The sequence below is a fragment of the Vanellus vanellus genome, assembly GCF_965231255.1.
Source record: "Vanellus vanellus genome assembly, chromosome: 6".
Lineage (NCBI taxonomy): Eukaryota > Metazoa > Chordata > Aves > Charadriiformes > Charadriidae > Vanellus > Vanellus vanellus.
This window is the reverse complement of record NC_138911.1, coordinates 16,058,324-16,084,789: the sequence shown is the minus strand read 5'-3', so window position 1 is coordinate 16,084,789 and position 26,466 is coordinate 16,058,324. Positions and strand designations below refer to the sequence as shown.

The 26,466-nt window shown below is 38.2% G+C and overlaps 1 protein-coding gene across 1 annotated transcript in view; it reads left to right on the top strand.

Moving 5' to 3' along the window:
* The window catches only part of SERGEF (secretion regulating guanine nucleotide exchange factor), a gene marked incomplete at its 5' end in the record, with an annotated part of 160,560 nt that extends 139,071 nt beyond the window's left edge, over window positions 1–21,489 (top strand). The window contains one exon of the mRNA XM_082485287.1: window positions 21,214–21,489. Coding sequence (XP_082341413.1) covers window positions 21,214–21,380 — 167 coding nt within the window. The 3' untranslated portion in view covers window positions 21,381–21,489. The remainder of the gene's footprint in view (window positions 1–21,213) is intronic.
* Window positions 21,490–26,466: the final 4,977 nt, after the last annotated feature.

The following is a 26,466-nucleotide window of genomic DNA, read 5'->3' as shown; positions in this document are numbered from 1 at the left end:
TCCATTTGACTCACTTTACAATTAGTTGCTCTGCTGAATAAAGGGCAAATGGCTTATTTTGACAAGGCGTATAGCCTTTGCTTCTACATTTTTTTTCTTTCTCTCAACATAAACTCATTCTTGCAAACACATGCAATAAGAGACATTTGTGGACTGGCAAATTTGTAAAATTGCAATTGTTTTGCAAATGCATACAATGTGAGCTGCAGCAGTTTCATCATCAGTGGGAAGCCTGTAATTGGGAAAAGGAAGAGAAGGAAAAGACCTTGATGGACTCTCTTTTAGTGGTTCTTTGCTGGTACATTTTGAGGCCATAACCTGATGGCTCAGCAGCTAGCGGGCTCAGTCCCTCATTCTGTGGTCTCTGTGTCAGCAGGGTGTTTAATATGACAGTGCTTTTTGTGATGCAAGCTGCTGACTTCTGGGACTACCAAACAGATGGTGACTACGTGAGAACACATGTAAGTGGCTGACACTGTAGATCTTGTTTTCCCCTGTTGTCGCGCTCTTCAGGATGCAGTGTTTAAGACCAGGATCAGCATAAAGGTTTATCTCCTTAAGAAAGAAAGGAAAAACAACTACCCCCAAACCAAACACAAACACATTGAGGCCTCACGGTTCTGATGCCCTTGTCAAGTCTCCCTGTTTGCTGAGTCTCCCAAATTTTAGAGAAGGCAAAAATAACACTGCAGAGTAAGTTTCCTGGGTGGACTTACGTGGTATGATGCTATTGCAAAATTCAAGCAGTAAATAAATGTAAATCTGTGTAAAAAGAGTATTTTGAAAATAAAAATGAGGGCAAAGGGGCCCAATGTGTATAAATAAAGCAATTTGCTATTTCTTACATTTTCCACCAAGGACAAAGGAAATGATGGTATAGTGTCTCCTCATGATCATTTGAAAGCTGTGCTGTACTGTTGGATTCCTCTTTGGCAATCTTCTCTTACTCAAATGACTGAAATCTGTCAAATTCCAATAGACAGAAACAACCTGATTTCAAAGTGTGTTGTCGACCTTCTTCTGACATGGATCTCAGAATAGATCAACCTTCTGACGTTTGTTCTTATATCAGCGTATCTGTAGCTTGTAGAAATTTAAATATTAAAGCATAATGTCTGAATCATAGCAACCCTTCGGTGTCCAATGAGAAAGCCAATTTGCCTGGTTCACGTGGTACATTTTACTCCATCTGCAGAAATTAGCCTTGTACATGCTTTTAAATTAAAAAAAAAAAAAAAAAAAAAAAGAAAAGCTGAAAGCCCAACCTTCTTTGAAAATTATATAATCTGGGAGCTGCCTAGTGCATAGGATTTTTTGCAGAGTCAAATTGAGTTTCTCAGCAAAGAAAGAGGATTGTTGTCTGCAGAGAATTGCTAGAGGAGGAAAAGCAAGATCCTATGAGTTTGGAAAAATGGGAAATTTGGTTGAGACGAGCAAACATTAAGCTGCCTCAAATTACCCAGTTGCACCCAGCAGTTTCTATGCATACAGTGCCTGGTGCAAAGTGTATCACAGCAGTACAGTAATTTCCAGGCATAGGAGTAATGTAATGGTAAGCCATCCAGCAGAGGGGTGGAACAGGTGATCTCCAGAGAGAGGTCCAGCCTAAATTATTCCATGTCCTGAGGCTGTTCCTGTCTGGGATCCATGAAAACTTCTGAACAAAAAGTTTGGTTTAAAATACAGACATGCTAAAAAGGAGAACAGTGAAGACACACACTGGCTTTTAGGCAGTAAAAACTATATGAAGTAGCTAAGGTATCATGACTAAAAGGAAGCCTTCCTGAGGAAGGGAGGCTGGGGACACTGTACTCCAAATGTCACTGTGTCATTCTCTGTTTTCCGTAAGCTGTTTGCCTCCAAAATTTTCTGTTGAAAGCCAGAGCTAGCACTGTTGCATCTGAAGCATTTATTTTGGGATTCATAACTGTAACTGACATTCAGGAGAGATGCCTAGATGGAAGGACATTTGAAAATAGTTAGGTAGCCAGCGCAGATGCCCAGGGAGCAGCCAAGCCCTTAAAAACCAGCAGAAATTAAATGCTGTCCTATTGACCCTCTGAGCCAAGGGGAACTGTATTGCTGCGATGTTGTTATTTATTGCTGAAGGGATAAATTAACATACTTATTTAGCAAAATACTCAGAGATCTGGTTGTATTTTACCCTGCTGATAAAACTGGATAATGATTCTTTTCAGGGTTTTTTTTTTTTTTTTTGCGTGGCTGGAGAAGGAACAATATGTGTGTACTGCGTATGAGCCTTTTCAGACAGCGTGTGACTTTGTCCCGACCTGTTGTCCCTAGTATAAGATGCCTCCGAAGGAGACAGTGGTTAAATAATACCAGAGTTTGTATGACAGGAGTTTCGTAATGTGAGTAAATATCATCTGTTTAGCTGTAAGCAAGTAAATCAACTGGAAAATATTGTAGCATTTATTTATTTTTTTAAAATCTTTTTCATTATTTTTGTCTTCTCTGGAACAAATGCTGACTTTTCAGTGATATATCAAAAATATGTCTATATTCAAATCTAGAACTGTTTAGGATGGAAAATCAAAACAATTATTGTTCCTTGAAGTTTCTGGATAAATATATTCCATCAAGAACTGAATGTTTATTCTGAAGAGTTTTGATGGAATACTTTTTTATAAGCCTCTCTTAAAAAAGATTTATTAAGGTTAAGTGTCCTAACTTACGTTCATCTGATATTGTATGTTCTGTTATAAAAACAAAATAGAATTTCAAAATGGATTTCTGAATGTGCTAAGCTTTCTCAAGGTGGGCAAAGTGCAATTACTTATCTTTTTGGAAACACTGGTCCTAAAAGGTTTTGGATTTTTTCAAATAATTTAGTGCTCTCATGAAAAATGGAAACTTCTCCAACTTCAGCTGCAAGCTGAAGCTATGTATATAGCTACTACGTAATGCCTACACAGTGGGATCCTGGTTTGGAGGGCAGTGCCTGCAATTATTATGTCTTCATATTAATTACAAAGCCAGGGAAAGGAAATGGGAGCGTTGTTCGTCTTCTTTGAGGAAATCAGTGTATTTCAAGTTTATTTAAAAATAAAAACACCTTAAAAATCTGTTATAGTTGAACAGGAGATTAGCGTCAGGGTTTTTCTAGAAAACTTCAAGCCCAAATATACCAGCAGACAGAGAGACTGCCATATTCTTGAAAGTGCTGGGAGCAGAGTGTGGAAAATCACCCCTACTCTAAATCTCGGAAGCCGAAACCAGTTAAGTGTGTCCTCTTTAAAGGATGTATTGCTCTTGTTGTCACACCTGTCTCTTCTGACATTGGCATTTCTAGTATTCTGGTTCAGTATCTCAGTGCAGTAAAGATTCGTGGTCAGGAGTTGGTTTTCTTCCTGTCAGAATGGACCACTGGAGTCCTTCTGCCAGGAATACTGAAGCAGAGAAACATTGTATATATTAATGGAAATTAATTGAAATTTTAATAAGAATAATTTATAATGTATGACTACATTAAAAAAAAGTCTGTTATGCACCTCTTTTGTTCACAGTATGGATTTCTTTTCAGCTTTGCTTTACTGTTTTGTGATCCAGAATACCAAGCTTGTTAACTGTTTATTAGCATACGCTGATATTCTTAACGTTGTACTTAGTTATTTATAAAGAAGGAGTTAATAGATTAGTAAATATCATTAATAAAGCCTTGCTTATTGATTTCCCAATGTAATAACAAATAGGTGTACTGACATAGTTAACTACAGATAATTAACGGCTGCATCTTTGGAGCCAGATTCTCTGCTATTATAATGGTGAAACAAGTGGAGCTTTGCCAGCAAATAACTTGGCCTGTTTTCTGTTTGACTGTCTGGAAATGCATTTTTACTTCATACGTCCGAGTGTTTTGGAAGATCTGTCTGCAGGTAAATCATGGTACGATGGAAACTATCATTTCTAGGACATAGCAGATGTTTAGGGGAGTTGGCGAGTGGTAACTCCAGTACTGGGGTAATTGTCACATTCTCAGTGGGCGTATCCCTGTTCAATGGACTTAATCTGGTAATAACCAGAGAGTTGGTTTGTCTTGTTGTTTGTTTTTTGGGTTTTTTTTTGTTTGTTTTTTCTTAAGGGGAAGATATAGTGCATCAATTAATAAATTAAAAAGCAGATTCCTACATGCACAAGACTTTTAAATTGGGAAGCTGGTGTCTATTGCTGTGTGGAATAATCATTTTAAGTAGCTGAACTACATAAGTGCATGTTGACGTTTTTGTGCATAAATTAATTCTTAATGCTGTAGGGTGTAGCTGGGTGCAGGGAACATTAAAAGAGCTTGACAATGTGTGAACCAAGATTCTGGTGTCAAACAGGAGGTGAAATTCACTTTATTCTAGTTATTGATTAAAATTTTATTAGCAGGCTTTAAAGATATTGTTGGGGTGGCTTTTCAGGGATGAGCAACCTAAACATGTGCCTTCTTGTTTCCATAGCAACACATCTTTTTCATCCTTTACAGGCAGCCTAGATTGCATTGTGTACTGCAAGAGTATTAGATTCAGAAGAGGTATATTAACAGCTCAGTAGTTTTCCCTAAACCTCGCTATTAAATATTTTTGGTTTGGATGATCATTAGAATAAAAAAGTGGTTGGGATTATTGTGCTTTTTTAGAGAAATAAATCATGGCAGCAGAGCTGAAAATGAGAAGTAACTTGCAACCAGGGTGAAGTGTTTTGGTTTGATTCATTGACTGCAAAACTGGCTATTCCTGTTACCATGCAAATGCACTTTGTCAGTAACGTCAAGGTTTTAGCAGGAATAGTTCTTGGTCTGGTGCTTATTGTTAAAATCTTTGGAAGTGTTTTTAGTGCATATTATCTGAGCTGTTGGAGAGAACTGAAGTAATGTAGTAAAGGTTAAGGCTATAAATGGTGGCCATTAGCAAGGACCAATTTTCCAGCACTGTGGATCATGGCCTTGGAAGCTCATTTAGAGGTGGCATTTTCAAGCTCTACGTATTTGGTAGCTTTCCAGGATGCTAGAGGCCATTTCAGACTGCAGCATATTCATATATTGTTGCAAGTTTGACACTTGTCTATCAAGTCATAGATTTCTAAGACTGGGACAGACCATCTCGGTATCATTTTCACACATTGCTCAGCTGATGCGAGCATAGGAAACTCCTTTTAGAAGAGTATCCTTTGGACAGAGAAATATCTTTTAGAAAAATGCATCTGTAAGAGATTAATAATTCAGTATATGCCTATGCAAATGTTTATTACTCTCTATGAAAAAACGCACGCACCTTCTCTCCATTTGTGTAGTGTCAGTTTCTCTGTGATGAATCTTTGTCAAATACAGCAATGTGCTACGGTGTTTTCTGAGCTGATTGCATGTATATCTTCTGTTTTGGCATTGTGGAGGCTTAAATTACTGTTTAAACTGTGAATTTTAAAATGCTATTTTAATGTTACCACTATACAGTAAAAGAAGCAAATTACCATGGGGGAAGTATTTAAGCAATGCATAAAGGTGCAGATCACCACAATATTTTCCTTTGGCCTTTGGGATGTTTAATTTTCTGTTTCTCCATTTGTATAAAATTTTCCATGAGGTTATGTGAGGCATGTCAATAAAAATCGAGAGCTTTCACAGTAGTTGTTGCTATAGTTACATGGTGCAGCTCTTAGCCTCCTGCACAGAAAGTAAACCACCTGCAATTCCATGAAATCCTTTATTGGCAGAGAAAGATTGAAAGAGATAGTACTGGTGTGAAGGTACAGAGCAAGTTCTAGGTTGCTCTGATATCCTTGCAGCTAATCCTGTCTTCATGCAGAGGTCTGCAGAAAAGCTTTATGGATGAGGACAGTGTGGAAAGCAGACAAAAGATGTCTTTTCGGGGGGGAAAAAAGTGCTGTATGCAGAAAATGGACGATAAGTACCAAAACAAACTAAAAAGAATCTCAGTTCATAGCATATCTCAGCTTCAGGAAAAGAGGGACTAAGTTGCCTTTTAAAGCCTTCTGAGTCGTACCCCTCTATACAGACAGAAATGTCACGCTTATAGAATGCTGCAGTTCACCTGACTCCAGAATTCAGTGCTTAACTTAATCCTCAGGGTCTGTACAGCACAAGTGTTGAAATCAACACTGACTCTTAGAAATAGCTTTTTGTCTCAATAGATCTCATATACATTCAGGAACCCTAAAATGGCTTTTAACATGGCTTCTCCGTACTGAACTTACTTAACTGAATTTACTTTCACTACGTGTTATTGTCGTTTCTCTTTCCTATATGGCCATTAAATTAAGGATTTGGTATGAGTTACAGCTATAAACTGTAGGCTTTTAAAATCTTCCCTGGGATAGACAAATATCCTTGGTCTGTGGATGGGGAAGCAAAGGCACTGAGGAACATTTGCCTATGGAATTAGTCTGTAAAGCAGGCCTATAAAAAGTCATCTTTACCTTCACAATTCCCTTCCTTGAGTTCTTTTTATGACTGAATAAAGTAGGACGGGTTTATTTCATATCAGTCACCATGTGAGAAAGGACAGTTAAGTAAGTGCATGATGTCTCATCTTATGTTAAATTTGAATGTTCATTTTTCAACTATGTTCTAAATATACAGATGAGCCAAGATTCCAGGACCCAATAACGCCTTCACTGCAGGGTTTTTATTCACTTTTTTCTTAAGTTCCAGACTTATAGAGCAATGTGAATCTAATCCCATGGATGATTAAATAAAACAGAGATTTTTAGAGTTTTTTTCATTATTTATTTTCATTACACAACATCCATGGGCTCAAGATGAGGTCAGACCATGTGGTAAAGGAGGCAGTGAAAGATGTTCCCTGGCCTAAAGAGGTAACCATATTAATAACTAAAATAGTTAAGACAAAGTGGTAAAATGTAGAAACAGCAGAGTGAGTGAGTGAATAGCCCTTGGCCAGTAATGCAGGCAGCTGTCTGCTGCTTCTTGTGATGGTTTTTGCCATTTATTGGGAGGGAAGGTCTGACCAGATCCTTCAGAGCTCAGGAAGGAGGATTATATTTTTGCTTTGTGCAGGGTAATTCTCCCCCTATAATGAGAAGGTTTAGAGTCCCAGGGCTAAGAGGAGCAAAGCATTCGTAATGGAACTCGATAGCTGGAAATGAAGGAATTAGTCACAACTTGGGTTTTTGCTCTCAACTACAGTCAAACTTTTTTCCTCATGGCTTCTTCTCTCATTTCAAGGAGAAGCAATTGATCCCCCTTGATATTCCCATCAAAGCCTGCCTTCACTGCTCAAATCCTGTTAAGACCTTTGCCAATTACCAGTTGGAGAAGCACCTTTGAATCCATCCATGTAGTCAGCGTAAAGGAGAACTGGATACTTAATCATATTGTCAGCTAAGTAATTTTTGCACCTCCTGTGACTTGGGTCTAGCCAGTGCACACCGACATGAGGCTGAACTTGATTTACGTTGCCTTGTGGATGAGAAGTTGTGGTCAGTATCATGTTAATCAAATGAAATCTTCAGAATTAGAATTATGCTTTGGAATGAATAAATGAGTACAAAGTTGGCATTGTTTAATTGTCCTCTGGAGAGCCAAAAAATTTCTCAGTAGCCAGAGCATCCAAAAAGCAGGGAGAGCAAGAAATATTTCTGCCTATGAGAGCTTTGGGAGCTTTCTAAAACAAACAAAAAAATCCAACCAAACAACACACCCCACCCTCCCCCCCCAACCTAATTAAAAAAAGAATGAAATAAAGTGGTTTGGGAACTGTAGACTAATTAATTAGAAGGATCTCTTCTAAGAAATTTCTGAAAAGGGTACCCTTTCATGTTGGCAAGTAAACAGTTCCACCTTTCAGCAAGACACATTGGCTAGGAGAGAAGGTATTGAAAATCAGAGCTGCTGAAATTAATGGAACCATATTTCAATAGTTATTTAAAGACAGTTCTAAACAATATAGGGCTACTAGTTAGACATAAAAATAATTCCTATTTCCTAAGAAATTACTGAAGTGTAATATTTTTCTTCCATAATAATAGGCTTTCTCATGCAGAAATTTGGGACAAACTTAATCCGTCAGGTAGCTGAATAAACTTATGAATCCCCCTTTAAATTCAATCATACACAACTTAACTGCCTTTGAATCAAGACTTTGATTTTTTTCCTTTCCCGTATTGTAGATTTGAGCCAACTAGATACCAAAGATTCAGTAAAACTATAAAGACAGGGCATGGTGTTTACTAAAGTGGCACCTAATGCGGTGCTGATCATCATGCTATAGAAGATTTTGTTAACTGGACAATATTTTGAGTTGTCATGTATACACGACATTTTGGAAGATTAGTTTACACCTGTGTTCTCAAAATTTTAAAAGATTTTGGGGGCAGTTGAAATCTCAGTGGGTTTCTGATTCTGCCTTTGAAGTATCTGATTTTTCAGAAAGCTCAACGTCTTCTGAAAATAAGTTTGTAAAGCAGCTTAGGTTGGGCAGCTAGGGCAAGATTTGTTTGCTTTAACTTTACACTATGACTGAGCTAGTCAGATATCTGTAGGCAGTGGAGAGGAAGAGATGGGTAAAAGGGTGGTATAAGGGTTCTTCTGACTTCAGGTATTTGCCTTGGATGAGATGAACCCCACTCTGAAAGTGCGTGTTTGTCTCATGAGTGTGAAATGAGTTAGGTGCCTAGGTGAAAGATGGATACGTGCATACATATGTACATACTTGTAAGTAGATGCACCATAGATGGCAAATTGAATCCCACTTCCAAAAACTGATCATCTGTAGAGGGATGCATGTAGAAAAAGAAATTGTGTTGCGTGTGCTACTAATGCAAGGTCCGAAAGCATGAAATCTGTTAAGCAGAGTTTTGCAAAAGATAGCCACGCCTGAGGCGGGCAATACTGGCTGGGAAGGGTGGTGGAGTGACATGAGAGTGGGTAACAAAGCAGTGTCGAATGGGCAGTGCATCTTGCAGTTTCAAATTTATGTCACTTCACTGTTGAAAACATTTTTTTTACAATTTAAACTTAACTCTCTCTGGCAACAGCCAAGATACTGGCTGCTTCATATATCTACCTATGTAGATACTAGATACGTCTCCTCGATTTGCCTGTGCAAGATCCATAATTGTATGTATGTTTTCTGTAGAATATGTATCTGCACGTGTGTACAGGTATATACAAATACTTTACAAACACAAATGTTAAGTGTAATATTGCCAGTTGTAATTGTTTTTACTGTCTTTTTTTGGACAGTAAATTGATAAAGACAATGGGTGGCTGTGGTCATCCTAAAATACCTTGACCTGCTTGGTTCCTGTATCCTTTGTAGTATTTTTAAATAAAGGTTATGGTCTTTATTTTTAACCTTTCTGTATCAAAAGTTATATAGAGAGCTTTAAAATGCTGATAATCTCTCACACACACACAAAAGGCTCTCGTTTGGGGAAAGATAGCATTTTAAAGTGTTTGAATGATTTGGGAACATGAGTCACTTCTGCAAAGTTGATTGGACACTTAAAATTCTTACTCTTGCTTCGCATATTTCTGGGTAGATATAAGAAGCCTCCAGAGTCAAGAGAACGGCATTTTGGTTCACCCATGAATAGAGACAGTTCTGTTAGTAAGTCATGTTGAAGAGTAAAGATCTCTTGGCTGTACTGTACAAGAAACAGTTTCATTATTGGTATTCAGCAGGCTTTAAATTATCACAAGACCTTTGAAACAGAGTCAGAGAAAAACAGTTTTAAAGTTATTTAAGGATACATCTCAACATTGCCTGACTTCGTCTTCATATTTGGTGGTTCTGTTTTCCAGCAGTTTAAAGAATAAATTCAGCTTCTCTCATATTCATGTTGCAGGTTAGTGAGAACTACTGCTAGTGAGAACTAGTGAGAACTATACTGCTACTGTATAGCATTCGTTTGTTTGTATATTATATATACGCTTCTGTGAACATGCATGAATATCATGTATTGCTTTTCTCACTGTAAACTGAAGCTTGCTGTTTCACCATAAGTTTGGACTGATTTGGTTTTAATCTTTTACACTATTTTCTCAGTAGTATTATCCATAACTTAAAAGCCTTTTGTGCTATTACTTTTTCTTTGGGAATAGTGATAAATATTTTTCATAGTGCCAAATGTGGCCTTAAATTCTAACTAATTCTTTTCTGTCTAGCTTTCTGTCTAGGTTGCTTTCTATAGCTGGTCCTACTCTGTGATTAACCTAGTGCCAACTGTAAGATGGAAGAAACTGGCTTTCTTCAGGGACACAGGAAAGAACAGTGAGGCCAATGTATGAAGGAGACCCTATATTTCCAGTGTTTCCACTTCCTCCAAAGTGAGGAGAACAAAGCTCTTGAAGTCTTAATTTGGTCAAATATTCTTTCAGAGATAGAGTTGGTTTAGGTTTATTTTGGTTTGGGGATTTTTTGTTGTTTTTTTTTTTTTTTTTTTTTTTCCTATTCTGAAGAATACTTTGTTATCCCAGATCTCTGGCAGATATAGTCCTTCCAAAATGGTGCCAGATATTCCTGTCTGGATTCCAGCTAGTTTCCTCTTCTCCCTGAGGTTATGCAGAGGATCAGATGGGATAGTGCCAAACAGCATCTCAGGGACCCAGCTTGCATTGTCCATTCTATTCCTCTGACCTTCTGAAGCTGGCATGGCACCTCGGAATCCCTCTGTCCATCAGCTGTTCTTCCTGTCACTGTGCCAAAGACAGATTTTCCTTTCAAACCTCGAATCCCTGCACCTGGTCCACGAATACTGTTTTCTCTATGGGTATTTTGCCAGACTCCAGAAAAATGTACTAGAGCAGAAACTTTCAGAAAACATCTCTGCAGTTTTAATTGCAGGAGGTTTTCATCTCAGGACGATTTTTTGTGCTTGCCTTTGTCCAAGGACTGATTTGATACATTCCCTCTACTTAAGGAGCTTCCCTCAGTTAAGAATTCAGATGCATCTTACACTGATGGAAGCGAAGTGGTAAGTGTCCCCAAAATGTACCTTGAAGCCTATGCAGCAGAGATGTTTTTTGCCTTTCCTAATCAGAACAACTCCAATGGTGCCACTTGGCACCCAGTGGAATCCCAAATTCCGCCTGCATTTCTTTCCCAGTCTTGCTCACTTTTAGGGAAGGTTAGGCAGGAGTGATGTGAAGAGTAAGTGTATGGAGATCTGACCCACAGAAGAGGCTGAAGGTAGAAATGTAGAGAAACCATGCTGCAGCAGGGTTATTCCCTCACTAAATGGCCTGAGTTTGTAAAAGGTGTGTTTGCACACCTGTATGTACTCCATTCCCCTTCAGCGCTAGGGTCTCTTTAGCCCTGTGTGTTGCTTGAAATGCTGGGTTTTTTTGCCAGCTTATTTTACAATAAGAATTACAGGTTTTTAATTAAATGGTTTAGTGAATAAAAGTAAAGGAGAATAGAGTGAAATTTGTCCCTACAGATATAATAAGGTAAAAGTTAGCAAGTTGTCCTTTACATCTTGCCCAGAATCTCTGTTCTGATCCAGAAAAGTAAGTGTGTAAAAATCTGTCTTTATCGAAGCAAACTAGTCTTTGCTTTTAACAGATCTTGATGGCAGAACTCTTCCTTTGCTTAATATCAACAAGCAGTTCCTCCAGACTTCACTCAACAGCCATGTATGATATTGAACTGATGTTTGGAGAAACAGATCCAGCCCTGCCTTCTGGGCGCTTCTTTTTTTGAAGCTGCTTTGATTCTCTTCCTGATCATTTTTAATTCTTGTGATATGATGCTTATTTTTTAATTATACCTGACAAAGCCTATTCTCCACTACTTCTTTTATATCTAGTGTTGACTTATTGTTTGCTTATTTTTTTCCAGAACTCTTATTAAAATATAACATGTTGCTTTAAAAGTACAGCTAAAAAAATAGAGGTGTTATTTCTAAGGTCCTGGTCTTCCTACCTATTTATTGATTACCTGCAAAAGGAAAGAAAATTTGTCTCCCATCTGGTAAACATTATTTGGCTCATGACTTTGCATAAGTTTTCTTGAATGGGTGATATGGCTAAAGTTTCTGACCTTTTCTAACCCCTAAGAAATGGGAAGAGCTAGAACACTTGAGTTCTGCTTTACAGTAGACCCTGAAAACACGCTCTGAAATCAGAGAAAGGGCTTAGCCATGTGGATGCATGCAGTTTGTGGTACTAACTTTGCAGTTTGTTTGGGTAGGTTTTGGTTTTAGGTTTTTGGGTTTGGGTTTTTTTTGGTTTTTTTAAGTGTTTTTCTTCAGTATTCAGCTACTGTTTTACTTGCAATTGAAAGTTAACACAAGTCCAGCCCTGCAGAGCAAACCTCAGGTAAAAACATTGTGTTTTATCTGCCCCTTTGAGCAAATATGACTTGCCTTTGGTTCACACACTTGAAATAAACCTCTTTAAGGTCTGTGTTTGAAGTCTGAATCATGGGATGATTTTTTTTTTTCTTGCTTTCATCTTTTGTCACAGCTCTGTCAACTATCTCTTCATTTTATACTTTGAAAGGGATGCCGTTGGTTCACAGAACTATATTATATGCGACAGAGGGGAATGATGGTCTTAAGTGACAGCGATGTTAACGTGGGGATGTTACCAGGTCATTTACTTTTTGCTCTTTTTCTGAGTGCTCCAAGGACACAACCATTGTTGTATCTGAGTGGGTCTTGAGTTATCCCATTTAGACCCCAACACAGTGGTGAGTATAAGTATCTCTATAACAAGAGGCACAAAAACTGAGACACAGACAAGGCATGTGACCCATAGGAGTTTTATTAGATGTGCACTTGCACTACAGTACAGTGTGGTATAGGCACACTTGAACCAAATACAAGTAGGTTAACTCAAGTACAACAGTTGCAGCACAGAGGAAACGTAATCCGCAAATCCTGCCCAGAAAGGAGGGTTGGTTCATCCTGAACACTCTCTGACTACAGCTATGCTATAGCTTGTATCAAGCTAGGTATTTTAAAGCTGTCACAGGTACTCATGTACTACAGTGCTGTGTCACTGTTAAAACTGCACTGTGATGCTTGCAGGGGAGCCATCATCTGAGCCATTGTGTTATGCTAAGATTACAATTTCAAACTTTGCAAAATAAGGCATCCTAATAACGTCACTGCTGAGTTGCAACTACTTTTGTTCTGAGGCAGGGTTTGCGTAGCTGTGAGAAAATCTACTAGTCCTATCACTAAGAAGGAAACTGAGAAACTCAGTGACCGCTTGTTTCCTTGATTTTTCTCTTTGCATTTCTGACACTTTAGCTTATGACTTCTGAACTTCACCTCAGATTACTTGTTAAGCATGGGGAAAAAGCCCTCACTTGTTTAATATCAAAAAGCAGTTTTTTTAGACTTCACTCAACAGTAATGCACATTCATATCGTGTGTCTTGAAACTTGGCCAAAATGCAGCATTGCAGTTGATAAGGGAAAATGAAAGGGAAGAAGTCCAAACATTTAAACACAAAGCTATTTTACAGAAGATGTCCATATGGAAGGTTTACACATTTCACTTCCTGGTTCTGAGTTAGAGAATTGTGTTCTGCAGAAAAGGACACCTTCGGAAACAAGCCTCAGAAACACTCACTTTTGTTCAGTACAAACAGCCCTTCAGGGGAAGAGAATAGCAGTCAGATAAGAGATTGTAGGTAAATGTAACCATATGGAATATTTTTTTTACCTTTTGTTGTATGTTGTATTTTTTATAAGCTGCCAAGGATCAACAGCCATATACAGCCTAGTCTGCATGATCACCTTAAAACTATGTACTTGTAAATAGACCAATGTACAATGCAAAGAGCTGCTGTGTAAAATGTGTTATGCACCAAAGCATTTCCAAAATATTCTTTTCCAACCTAGCTGCTCTTTCCTGAGGAGAGAGTTCCTGAGATCCCAGTGGGGTCTCTTGTTTCTGACTTCAGCCAACAAAGTAGGAGGAGGAAGCACCATTTCACCTGCATGCTGCTGCTCCATCAGTGGTTTGTCAGATTCTCGCGTCTGCATTCATCATTTTATCATCTAGTACTTTTCCTAGGCCTGTGCTGAAGATGGCCTTCAGTTCTAGATCTAGGATGTCATGTTCTAGGTCAGAATGAATCTCAACTTTCCCCTCCTTTTCTTTGTACAATCATTTATGTTGGTTTAAAGTGTATGCGAATTAGAAATGGTAGTGCTTTATACCCAGAATGCTTGGGTGCAAATGGCTGTGGGACTTAAATGACTTGCACCCTTCTGGATGTGCTTTGACATACTTCTTCATCCATTTTATTTTGCATGGATGACCTCTTACTAAGCACTTAGTATAAGCTATTTTCTGTATGTTCTGTTTCACATCGTACAGAGGGTCATGAGACTGCAGTCTCTGGCTCTGTGATGAGATTGTGATTGTCTAGTTCCAGTCATACAAAGTTAAAGCACTGTGACACATTTAATGCCTGACATTTTGAGAGGCAGGGATGTAAGTTCTGAATGAATGACACTCTCTGCTATGCCTGATATTCTGATGGAGGAGACATTAGTGCCACGTTCAGACCCTCAAGGCAAAACTCTCCATTAACTAATTTCTGTCAGGTGTTTTTGACCTGTACTGAAGAGACAAAAATTTAAAGATTTTCTTGTCTTCTACAGGTGTAAAAAAAAGCATCTTTAATGCTTAATCCTCTCTGCACTGCAGCTGCTTCATGTATGATATAATCCTCATGTATTGTCAGTGGACCAGATACGTTCAGTCTTGCACAAAGTCGTGAGCCCAGGTTTTGTTCTGTGTTGAGTTGAAGATGCTTTCCTGTTGGGAAGGAATTGACAGGTTTGAGTAAAACCAAGAGGAAAACGTTGTGCAGCACCCATGAGCTTTAGCTATAATAATTACCATTTGTGTTTCCCTGCAAAAACAGAAATGTGAACGATTAATCCTTGCAGTAGATTTCTTTCCTTGCTACCTACACAAAGCAAACATCTCCACCTTACAGGACTTCAGTTTTACCATGGAAACTGTAAAGGTGCAGTGGCCCAAGAAATCTGTAGTTGCAAGTATGTTGTTTTAAATCCTAGGATATAGTTTTGTGAATTTCATCCTCATGTTTTTGTCTTTAAAATGGCAATGCATAACTGTGAAGGAAAAAGTAAAATGTACCATAAACTAGCTGAATGGCAACTTAAACCGTGGCTTGTTAGATGTAATGTAGAATGATTCTTTTAAATAGATGCATATTAATTTGTGTGGTGAGCCATTAAGCTTCTGCTTTGAAGTACCCTGAGAGAACAGAACAAAATTTCTATTGTCATAGCGTATTAGCAAGATAACTGAGCCATTTCACTAAAGGTAATGCCATTTGCCTGATGCTTAAAACCATGCATAGGAAAATGCACAGCATGTTTGTATGAAACTGCTAAGGCTTTGTTTGGTAGGTGCCATTCTAACTCTATCTTTCCCTACTTCTCTGCGTTGCTGTATGTTAGAATCCCTCCCCGTATACAGTTTTCAGGCTGTGCCAGATGTGCTACTTTGCCCTTCGCTGCGCACTTGGAAATTGTATTATCATAAACATGATTCTTTCCCCTTCCCATTATGTAACTCTCGGCAATTCATATGCTATGCAAATGAGGTTAGAAAAGATTAGATGTGTTCTGTACTGCTCTTCTGTTTGCCATTTGTAGGATAGATACTGATATTGCAGGAGAAACTGGAAAGTAGACTTTCCCAAATGAAATTAATTTCAAAGGAGGCGTGTAGCCTTATTGGTCCATTTTACAGTACTCCACATACCACTGTGGCTCCCTGAGCCATACTAGGCATCTTGTATACCCAGGTTGATTTTCTGACTCTCTTCAATAGGTAGTTGTATATTGTAATTGGATATTTTCACAGTTGGCCTCAAGGTCCTGACCCAGTTTGAAGGCCCTGCTGTATTGCACAAGTATAGGTAGAGAGAAGGTCTGACTAAAAGGACGGTGCTTCTGGTGTAAAAAAAAAATAAAAAAATTCACATAAGATATTAGTTTAAAGCACCAAGTCAGAGAAATCCATATAATGCTGGCTTCATGCATGTGTAATGAGTAGCTGTTTGAGGCTATTGGTAGTTGTTCTTTCCAGATACCAGGATGGACCACAGACGTGATCCAAAAGCATCTGATCTTTCACTTACATAAAACCACTGCTGGAGAAGGGACTGGGTGCTTTAGGTCTGCTGTCTGGGGAGAGCTGCCAATGATGTAAAGGTGGAGTGAGGACAGATTGTTTACTGAAGGTTAACTTTTAAATCAGTATGTCTTTAGTACAATGGCTTTGTACTTAATATCAAAAATGTATGCTGTCTCCTATCTGTATATTGTGTTAGCACTGCGACGCCTATGATTTTTATCCATCTTACTGACTGTAAAATCAGAGGTGTGCATTTCTGAGGATTGTGGTCCTGAGCAACTCCAGCAGCAATTGGATGGGCTGCTTGGAGTGCCCAACAGCTTGCTCCTTGAAAATGTGGGTATGTGTAGCTTCATAATAAAACTGGCACTATATGACTCTCAGTTGTTTTCTGCTTTTCAAGGTACCATATAATGCCTGGAGATCATGTCATCTTATATTCCTTTTACCAAACTTTGCCTTTAATAAGATTTTGCACAATGCTTAGGCTTCCCTTTTAGTTAATAATATGTTTCTGTGTTTTTCTACAGAAAACAATTGGTAGCAACCATGTTTCTTATATTCTAAAATTGCAAATCTTTTGTGCTAATGACAGAATTGTTGCTAACAAAAAGCCAAAAGTTTAGAGGGATATTTCTTTACTTTTATTTTACGTGACACTCTGGGTTGCCAGATGTCCTGAAAATATAGGAAGGCTTGTGGTTTACAACTCCTTGGGAGAAGTATGATCTAAATCTTCTTCTGTGTTACATTGTTCCTTGTGAGGTTTTGAATGCTTTCGAACAGTCTAAGGGGGGTGACTGAGACACCTGAATTTTGTTCGTGGTCCAGCCCTGATGCTGTTTAAAGTCATTTGACTTGCCCAAGCTGGTCTCTTGCCTACTGTAACTTTTATCTATAACCATCTGTAGAGTAGCACTAATTTAAGGTTAAAAATTATAAGAAGAATTTGAGGTATTGTGGACTATTGCTCAGAGCACAGAGCCTATACAATAGAGCTGTGGTAAAACATTTTAACAGATCCTTAAAATGTGACACTGTCTGATGAATAGCTTGGCTTGGAGATACTTGGATTGTCTTTAAAGCCAACTTCTGTTTGTTTGTGTGGTTGAAAGAGTGGGAGAGCAGAAGCAGAGGAGAAACAAGCTTTTAAAGATTTCAGTAATAAGCCTCCAGGGCACAGGCTGGCTTAGAAGCAGGCTGTTTGTAGCCTGAAACTAGGCTGCAGTGATGTTTGTAGCTTCCTTGTTTCCAGTTTTCTTTGCCTTAGCTTCAGACCGATTGTAAGAATGTGATTTATCATAACCTGTCTTCAACTGTTTAAAACTGGTGCACCTAGTCTAAGACAATCACTTGGTCTCCCACTATAGTCACCAGAGTGAGATAGATTTGATTTTAACAGCAGTGTTTGGATAAGATGAATTGCCTGTTGGAGATATGTAGATGACTCCATTGGCTCTTGAGGAAAACTAGAGGATAATGATCTATAGCTATGTTGCTTGATTTTTTTAGGTGGCTGAAGTTAAGTGCAGTGAATCTCACCCAGAGCAACATATTTACTAACATTGATTCTTCTCATCTAGAGAACAGAGTGCTCAGCAATGAAGAGCAACTCTAAATACTCCGCTTTCCACAGAACCCTGTCCTCTGTCCAATATGCTGCCACTTTATTTTACCTAGAAGTGCTTTTCTCCAATTTAATCTACATCTGGATTACAGTTGTCACTCCAATTAAAAAAAACTACCTTAAAAAAACCCTAGATAATTATTGCACATAGGAGGGCAGTAGCCCCTTCTTGTTTTTTGTGACCAAAGCAGACAGATTTGTCAAGGTTGTTTTTTTGTTTTTTTTTTTCTTCCCTCTTTTTGTACATTTAATGTTTGGGGGAAAAGCCTGCATATTCTTACTCTAGACTTTCATTAGTGTGACTCTCAACTCAAGTGAAATGCCCTTGGGATTATGCTGTGTTGCCATGTGATTTCTGTGGTTTCATTTGTACTTTGAGTATTTATATTTTAAAAGGGAAAAGGTGAATGTGATGTATTATGTTGTTTCGTTTAACCAGTAACATGGAGCAACATTCCCTCACCTCACCAAACACAAATCATTTGGTTTGAGAACATGCTACAATGCTTGTTTTAAATTTAGTTAGAAGCAATTTGTGGCTGTATGAATACACATCATTCTAATGCTCTTTCATCCTGGGAAGGTCTGGCACAGGCATAAAAATTGAATTTTCTCATGAAAACATGTAGGGCTGCTGGGCCTATGTTGAGGTTTTTATCAGCAATAAACTGAATAGAAGCAATCAAAAAGAAAACAAGCAAAAAAGAAAGGGTAGGGGAATATGAGGCAGGGAAAAAGAATTGAGATTAAATGGTGCCCTTTGTCCAGAGGCTAGCCATTAGTTCCCATTAATGAAGGCCTTTCCTTAACTCTGCAGATATTCCTTCTGTCTTTTTTTTTTTTTTTTTTTTTTTTTTTTAATAGGTGCTTCATTATCTTCATTGAATTCAACTTTTGTGCCAGTGATTCACATAGCTACTTGTTCCCTCCTGGCAAATGTCACCATAGTAATTTTGCCCAGCCCTCCTCCAAATATTGTTAATATGTTATTACAAAAAAATGGACTCTCTGTATTTTCTGCAAATTCTGTTTTCTCTGACACAAATCTAGCATCTGGCTTTTTTTAATGTATAAAACTTTCTCTAAATCTTCTACAGGCAGATGTGGTATAGTATACCTTTTATTTTCACAACATTAATTCTCTGTCTTTTAGCTTTCCTGACTTCTGACTTGATGGTGCTAGAATCATTTTTGTGGTCTGTCATTCTGTATCTGTCAGCTGCCTTTTTATCCCTTCAGATTTCCGCCTGGCTCTCCATATATACACAAGGCATTTTTGTATAAGACCATTCATAAATCCTAGTTAATCTCTATTTTTCTTTTGCCAGTTTTCACTCTCGACCCATTTCAGTAACCTTAGAGCTCGCTGGACTCGTAGAAATATCCATTTGGTGGCCTTTCTACATGCTTGGAGAAGTAGAGGCTGGAAAAGACTCAGTGATCCTTATTGTAGAGATGTTCTTGTCTGAGGGTTTCCTAGCTTGTAAATTTTTCTGTGATTTTTTTTTCTTTTTTTTCAAAAGATGGTTGACTAGATATTTTTATCAATTTGAGAGGTTAATATCCTATTGCACTATTTCTTTAAATATTTATTATGCCATTAATGTTCCAGCGACCAGTTTGTAATTCAAGGTGACCAAAAGCTTTCTGATTTCCTCTCTTGTCCTGATGGGACAGGATGGAAAAAAAAATAAAAATCCTTTATTCAGATGTAGTGAGTCTCCATACAAACAGGCAAGTTATTGTACTAATTGCTAGTGGGCTAGTAACAAAAAGCTTACCACGGGCATCTTATTAATGTAAGGCCAAGTTATGCTCCCTTTTCATTGAACCTGGAAGTTTTCCCACTCTAAGAAAGTTTATTCTGCAGGTTCCATGTATTTACTTTGCAAAAGAATGCCTGCTCTTAGTTGCAGCTGGCTTTCTTTCTTTGAACTTTTTTGCTGAATAATTGTTCTCTGATGTGTCTTCAGTCTTCCTTTGTGATGTCTTTTTCCTGCTTGTTAATATTTACATAAATATTTTTACCTGGAACCTTACTAAAAAAATTCTGAGATGTTCTGATCTGTTGATATTTAAATGGGATGTGTTGGATATTTATGTTTTGGTACTTTTCTGCAGCACATATAGGTGCATTTGTGATAAGGTTGAGCTGTCAGTATTGCACATGCATAGTCATGAGAAAATCTGGTGCCTTCTAAGATAAGAATTACAGAACTGCTGTATTTGGTGAGATGTATCTAGCCTAATGTGACATTCTAGTGGTGTTTTGTTGTGTCCTGTTGCCTTAAAGATTGTCAAGAAAAATTAAAGGTAATTGTTTAATTACATCTGACTTTAGTAATGTTTACTTTTAATTGCAGAAGAGGAGAACTTTAATATACTAATAAGTAAAGAAAACAGACAATAATAAAATGTTACTGGATTTGCAGGAGGGAAAGATGGTCCTGCTAGCTTTGCAACAATCCGTTTCTGAATTTTGAAATGTAAAATTATTTTCGAATTATGGTTGGGATTGGATTTTGTGAATTTTGGCACTTTTCTTCTTGTTATTTGGACTCGAGAATGGTACTTCATGCTGTTAATACCTGCTGCGTTTCAAAAATAACAATGGCGTCAGAAACATGATTATATTGCAGGATAGCTTTCTTTTTTATTACAGAAATTCACAGGCACAGTCTGTGACAGCCAAATAAAGAAAAGAAAATAGGGAAGAAATATCTCTTGTAGTTCAGAATAAGAGTTTTTTTGGGTGTATTTTTTATTATGCCAGCCATTTATAGAGCAAGATTTACATATTGTGTTTCAAGAAAGAGTACTATGGGGTGATAATAATACAGGGATCATGATTTGGGATATAAAAGAGTAGATGTTACAAAAATAAATAATAATGAGGGAAAATAAGGATAATAACAGCAGTGAAATGATGTCAAAGCTAGCAGAAGAGGTAGGATGATTAAGAGTAAGGCAAGCTGTCAGAGACTTGTATTCAAAGTAAAAAGGTGAGATGTGAACTTGAAAGTAGGAATGAAATGTAATTTGGCTGCTCTGTGTTCCCCAGTCCTACAGATCATGCTGTGAATGATTAAAGTCGCTAGGCTTTGTTTGTGATAGTTTTGCTTACTAGGGGGAACTTGAAAGACAGGAATTCCACATCATTTCAGGGAAGGTCCTTAAAATGAAGGGAGATTTCTATGGGCTCTGTATAAATACTGAACCATGTATTTACTAAGTGATTTTCAAATATCTTTGTTATTTTGCTTTCCTATGTTGTTAACAATATGGAACAAGATAGAGAAGAATTCATTTGGTTTTATTTGCATTTTCAAGAGAACCAGAACATTCTTCCTCACTTGAATTTCTTAGAACTTAATTAGAAGATGACTTAACAAATCTGCTCCCTAAAACTAACCAAAGTTGTTGTGTTTCTGTGGTCTTTATTCTATATTTTGTATCATCTCTTTTAGGTGGCCAGTGCTTCTCTTGGGGATGGAACGAACATGGGATGTGTGGTGATGGCACAGAAGCAAATGTTCATGTCCCGAAGCCAGTCAAAGCTCTCGGATATGCAAAACAGATCTTAATTGGATGTGGGGCAGGACACTCCATGGCTCTTTGTAAAACTCCACATTAGACTCAGCACACCTGAAATCATAGCATCGTGCATGTGGATGGATGTCTTTGGACTGTGTAGCTCAGAAGTGCTACAAGAGGATCACCCAAAATTAACACAAAAGTTGAAAAGTGCAGAAGTTTTTTTTCTAAGACAAAAAGGAACGAGAAAACTAGAATATTTTAAAAATTGTTTCATGGGTCCTTTTCACAGGAATTGACTTTCTTACCCACAGGTAGAATGACAAACATTTTGCCTTGATGCAGTACCATTGAAGAAATAATGACTTTTTGTTTTTCTGAGAAATCTTTGAGGAAGAAACTGACTGCTTAATCGCCTGTCGTTGGTGTATAAATTCAGCCTGAGGAAATGATCTGAGAAGGTGGAGACATAGGGACCCTTCTGGTCTTTTATTATTGTATCTTCACATCATGCTGAACATTTGCTGGTCTGCCAAGTTCTACTGGAGTTGTGAGCTCCCAGCATCTCAGAAAATCCAGTTTACATCACAGAGAAATGCCAGTGAACATAAGTAGATGCATACGCACATTTTAAACAGAAGATTAGGATAAAAAAAAAGGAGATATAATTTAGAAGGCTGGCAAAAGGGGAAAACGAGGCCCTTCTGAACTAGCTATATCATGATTAAACTATGAAAGGAGCAATATTTCTGAGGAATTATCTTCTGTGCCAGACATCAGTTTATTATAGATTTACAGGAATGCAGATCTGCATGAATTATCATTAACTTGCAAACCAAACCTGAAGTTTCTGTGGAGCTACTGCTTAGGGAAGAAAAAATTCTAAGAGCTCTTTAAAACAATGAAAAGTTCTTGTCAAAGGGCATAAGTCAGTTGTAGCTGTTGAGGACAGTCTGATCTGACATCACTCCTGTATTTCCAGCTGCCTTTGAATAGGAAGACCTCAAAATCTAAACAGAAAGTTTTACAAGTTCTCCAGCCTAAAAGGCAGACCAGAATGCTTCTGATAATTTCAGGTTAGTTCTCACATCTGTTTTGCAGCCCAGCTGAGTTACTGTTAGGAGCATGCCCACAGTACTTGTTCCAGGTGAGTGCTTGGCAGAGAACGTAGGCCTAACACTTGGTAGGAGAAATGAAAAAGCATAAATTCAGATATTATTAGCTGCCTATATCAGGTAGAATTTTGGAAGCTATTTATAAAACTTATTCACACAAATACAGTGGATGCCATTAAACTGGATGTTTACCACCCACGATAGTTACATTTGCTGTGGGATTTGATGTATTTCAGGTTCTAAATATAGAGAATACTACTGTGTGGTAAAAGCACCTTTTAATGAGACCTATTCTTGCTAAACGGTGGTTTAATTTTTAAAGCAGGCTTGCAAGGGAACAAGCCTTACAGAGCTGCAAAATGCTCAGAGAAGGGCTCTTAGGAAACAGGAGGGGAAGACTTTCTAATGATGTATCATCTGACACATGAGGGGCAAGGAGTTAAGGTGGTAATGTGGGCTGTGAGGGCTTTTTTCTCCCTTGGTTTTACAGCAGTTACAGTTCATGGCCTAATTTTCAAAGGCATTTTCTTTTTCTCTGCAATGGTTGTGAAACTTGAACTGACTGTGAAGCTGATTATAACAACTGCATTACAGAGACTGAAAGAATATGTAAGAACAATCAGATGGGTCCTCTGCAAAAAGTGCAGAACTGAGACTTCTGATGTAAAGTGGTTTTTTTTTAATCCATGCGTTGGTTGTGGCTCTTCGTGGCAATATACTGCTCCAGGCTGTGACCTCTTGCACTTTATACTTACCTAAATTGCTATTTATTGACTCTCCTCAATGCCTCTTTCTAGATACCAGAGCTTCTCTATTATATGCACTGAACAGTTTCTCGTGGTTTTGGGGTAGTTCTGTCTGAGGTTTCTACCTTTGTTTTCCTCCAAAATCTGTGTATCGAATAAACATGTTATCTTGTTTCAGTAATCATACCCACTAAATAATTCTGTTCCTTGATTAATTACAGCTAGTTATGTGTGGGGTTACCGTACTGGGCATATTTTGTCTCTGTATGCTGCTGTTGCAGCAGTTCATTTCAGAGGAATCCAACGAATTATGTAACAAATAAACTCAACTTGGTTATTTGAAATGTTGTTTGCTTTTTTCACATCTGTAACATGAACACACTTTCGGAAATGCAAAGAATGATTTGGGTTGACAAGGAGGAAAGAAAGGAGTACTTTTGTTTGTTCCTGGTCCTGATCTTGTGTTTCATATCTGCATCTGATCTTCATCTTTGAAAGGGCAAGAACTACATTTTCTTTCCTTTGTCTTGCCTGTAGATTGAAAACGTTGGGAAGTAGTGACTTGTCTTGACAGCTTGACTTACTAAATGCTTTGTCTTCGGTCAGAACTTCTAGAAGCTGCTGTAGTATGAAGACTGAATGATAATTCATTGTAGATGGTACATGGTTGAATGTCAAAAACAAGTTGTTGCTCATTCATTCAGAAATGAATGTCTTGTTTTGTATGTCAGTGTGCTTTGTTTGCAGAGTAAAACATTGTACAAAAGCAGCTGTACAATTCTACTGTAAGGAAGGGAGCATACAGTGAAAAGCTCCTAATCAAGTGAAGAAACCCCCTTCCTTGCTGGTGTCCAAAGCTTAGTGACTGATGCCCGTTAATGTCCTGACGGAGAAGGTCAGTTTGCAAGGCAAAATGCAGAGCCAATGCACTATGCCAATGCTTTTGCTGTGCATGCAAAGACAGGCTTCTTTATGCCAGTCTTCAGTGCTAAACAAAGAAAGCCTTTTAGGTAAGCATTCTGTGTTCACATTCAGGTGCAAATAAACTGAAAAGGTTTGTAATATATATATATAAAAAGCACTGGAACCAGGTAAGCAAGAGTCTGTGCAGCTGCTCTCCCCTCCCATTTTCTGAAAATAAGCTGCCAATGAGCTGACATTCCTGAGGGGGAAAAGTTGAATTTAATATCACAGCTTTGCTGGAGAACAAGTTGTGAACTGTTGACCTTCAGTTCAGAGAGCTTTCCGGCTCTTGGGTGGAGAGGGAGGAGGAAGCTGTTGTGTGTACTTTGTTGTGTTGTTTGAAATCCTAGGAGATCTCCAGTTGTTACTTATGCAACCTCTATGTGCACCTGTGCAAGACACTCCTGTTCCATTTTAAAGAATGTTGGTGGGAAGATGTGTGTGTTGTATCAGAAGCTTCTGCCTCTTGGAGGATTTGTTTAGACCACTTGGCAGTCACTGATTTTATTTGACTTTGTGTAGCATTCCTGAGTGACTCGGTGCTTTTCTGCTTAGAATGCCGGACCCTGTATTTGAAGTGTGTTCATTTGAAAGAAAAATTCAGTTCTGCCTTTCTTCCCATTTGCCCAATTGCCAGTTCTTACATGACATTGTTTTCCCTCCCCTACCTGCATGTTGTCAGTCCTGTTGGTGACTAACTAGTTCTTGCCATCTGCAACTGCCATAAAGGTCATTTCTGCATGAGTGACAGGAGGTTTTGCTCAGTTGCATGGCTAAGCACAGGGAAATTGAGGGGGAGGGGAAGAAAGTGATTTAATTTTGCTTTATATGACACTTCTTGAGTCATAAGACTTAAAGATGAGGATGGAAGACAGACAAGGGGCATCAGTTTGAATGTATGGGAGAAAGGTGACCATGGAAAATCATTTAAATGAGTGGCAGCAGAGCCTGGCACAGTCAGCTAAAACACAGGGGGAAAGGAGGGCAGAGGGGGAAGACAGATTCAAGATACGGGTCTTGAAGACTGAAAAATCACACAGGGATAGCAGCATGGTGGCAGTGGAATGAGGGACAAGCTATTCTATTCCCTGGATGTTGTTGTTCCCGCTCTCCCACTGTTTATTAATAATAATATGAATTATTGACCTGCAGTGGGTTTTCTTTGTCATTCATAGGACATCTTGAAATTTCCAGTTCTCTTCAGTTGAAACAGCAACATCTGTCCTTTCCTTCCAGTCTCAGAAATCTTTGGATCAGGCCTGTGACCTAGTCCAGCACTTAATCAAATACTTACTATTTTTTCCATTCAATTCCATGAACTCTGGATCTGGTTTAAACAAGACTTAAGTGATTTTTGGGACTTCCACTTCCTTTTCCCCTGTATTAGAGATCAAGATGATGACAGATCTTTGTCACTGAAATTGCAATGTTATGTTTTCACCAAAAAGTCCCCTGTGTTCTCTTATCAATTTTGCTGTTTTTACAGCATATGGCAAGTCTTGTGCTTTTTCTTTTAGCTAGGTATTTTCTTAAAAGAGGCACCAGAGTTTTTCATCAGTATTTGAGTTATGCTTGTGTTATTTACTACCAGCTTATAGTTCAGAGCAGCTGAATATTCTGAAAAGGGAAGAAGAAAATACTGAAGCAGAAAACATAAGTCTTCCCAAACATAAGTCTTCCCTTCCCAAACGCTTGGGATGGATGCAGTCTGTGGTAGAGAATCATCTTGTGTGGTTTTGATATCACTTAAAAATGTGCACAGTAGAAAAGTGGAGCTTATACTGAATTTGCTGAAAATTCTAGTTGACAAAACTGATTGGACGTTTGGACTTTTGACATAGCAGTGTTGATTTATGTGCGGAAAAGGAGGTTGTACATGCTTTGTTCTTTTCTTTTTTCTTAATTCCTGATAAATGCTGGTCTTAAATGTTTTGCTCCATGTTAGAAAGAATGATTTAATAGCCTTGAATTAAAATGCTTCTGTTGTGTGGAAATGGCCTTCTGTTGGATGAATATCCCAAAAAATAACTGTAAAGGGAGGTGTTTACCATATGTGCCTTTGAAGTTAATTTGGAGAAACTGCATGTGTAAAGCTGTTGTTATTTTGTAACCTATTTAGAGGTCGAAGGGACTGAAGTAAGGCACATTCTTTAGCTGTTTGTGCATTTCGCTCAGATTCATCTGTCAGTTGTCTCTGCATTCACCTGTTTTTAACGCAGAGGCAGTTTTTACTCATTAATGCCTCTGTAGAACATGGAAAGAGAGTATGTGACGGAAAATACTCAGCAATGAAAATGGTCTCCGTATTTGCATCATGGCCTGGATGAACCATGTGTTACCTTGTGGGAGAATGAGCAAGCAT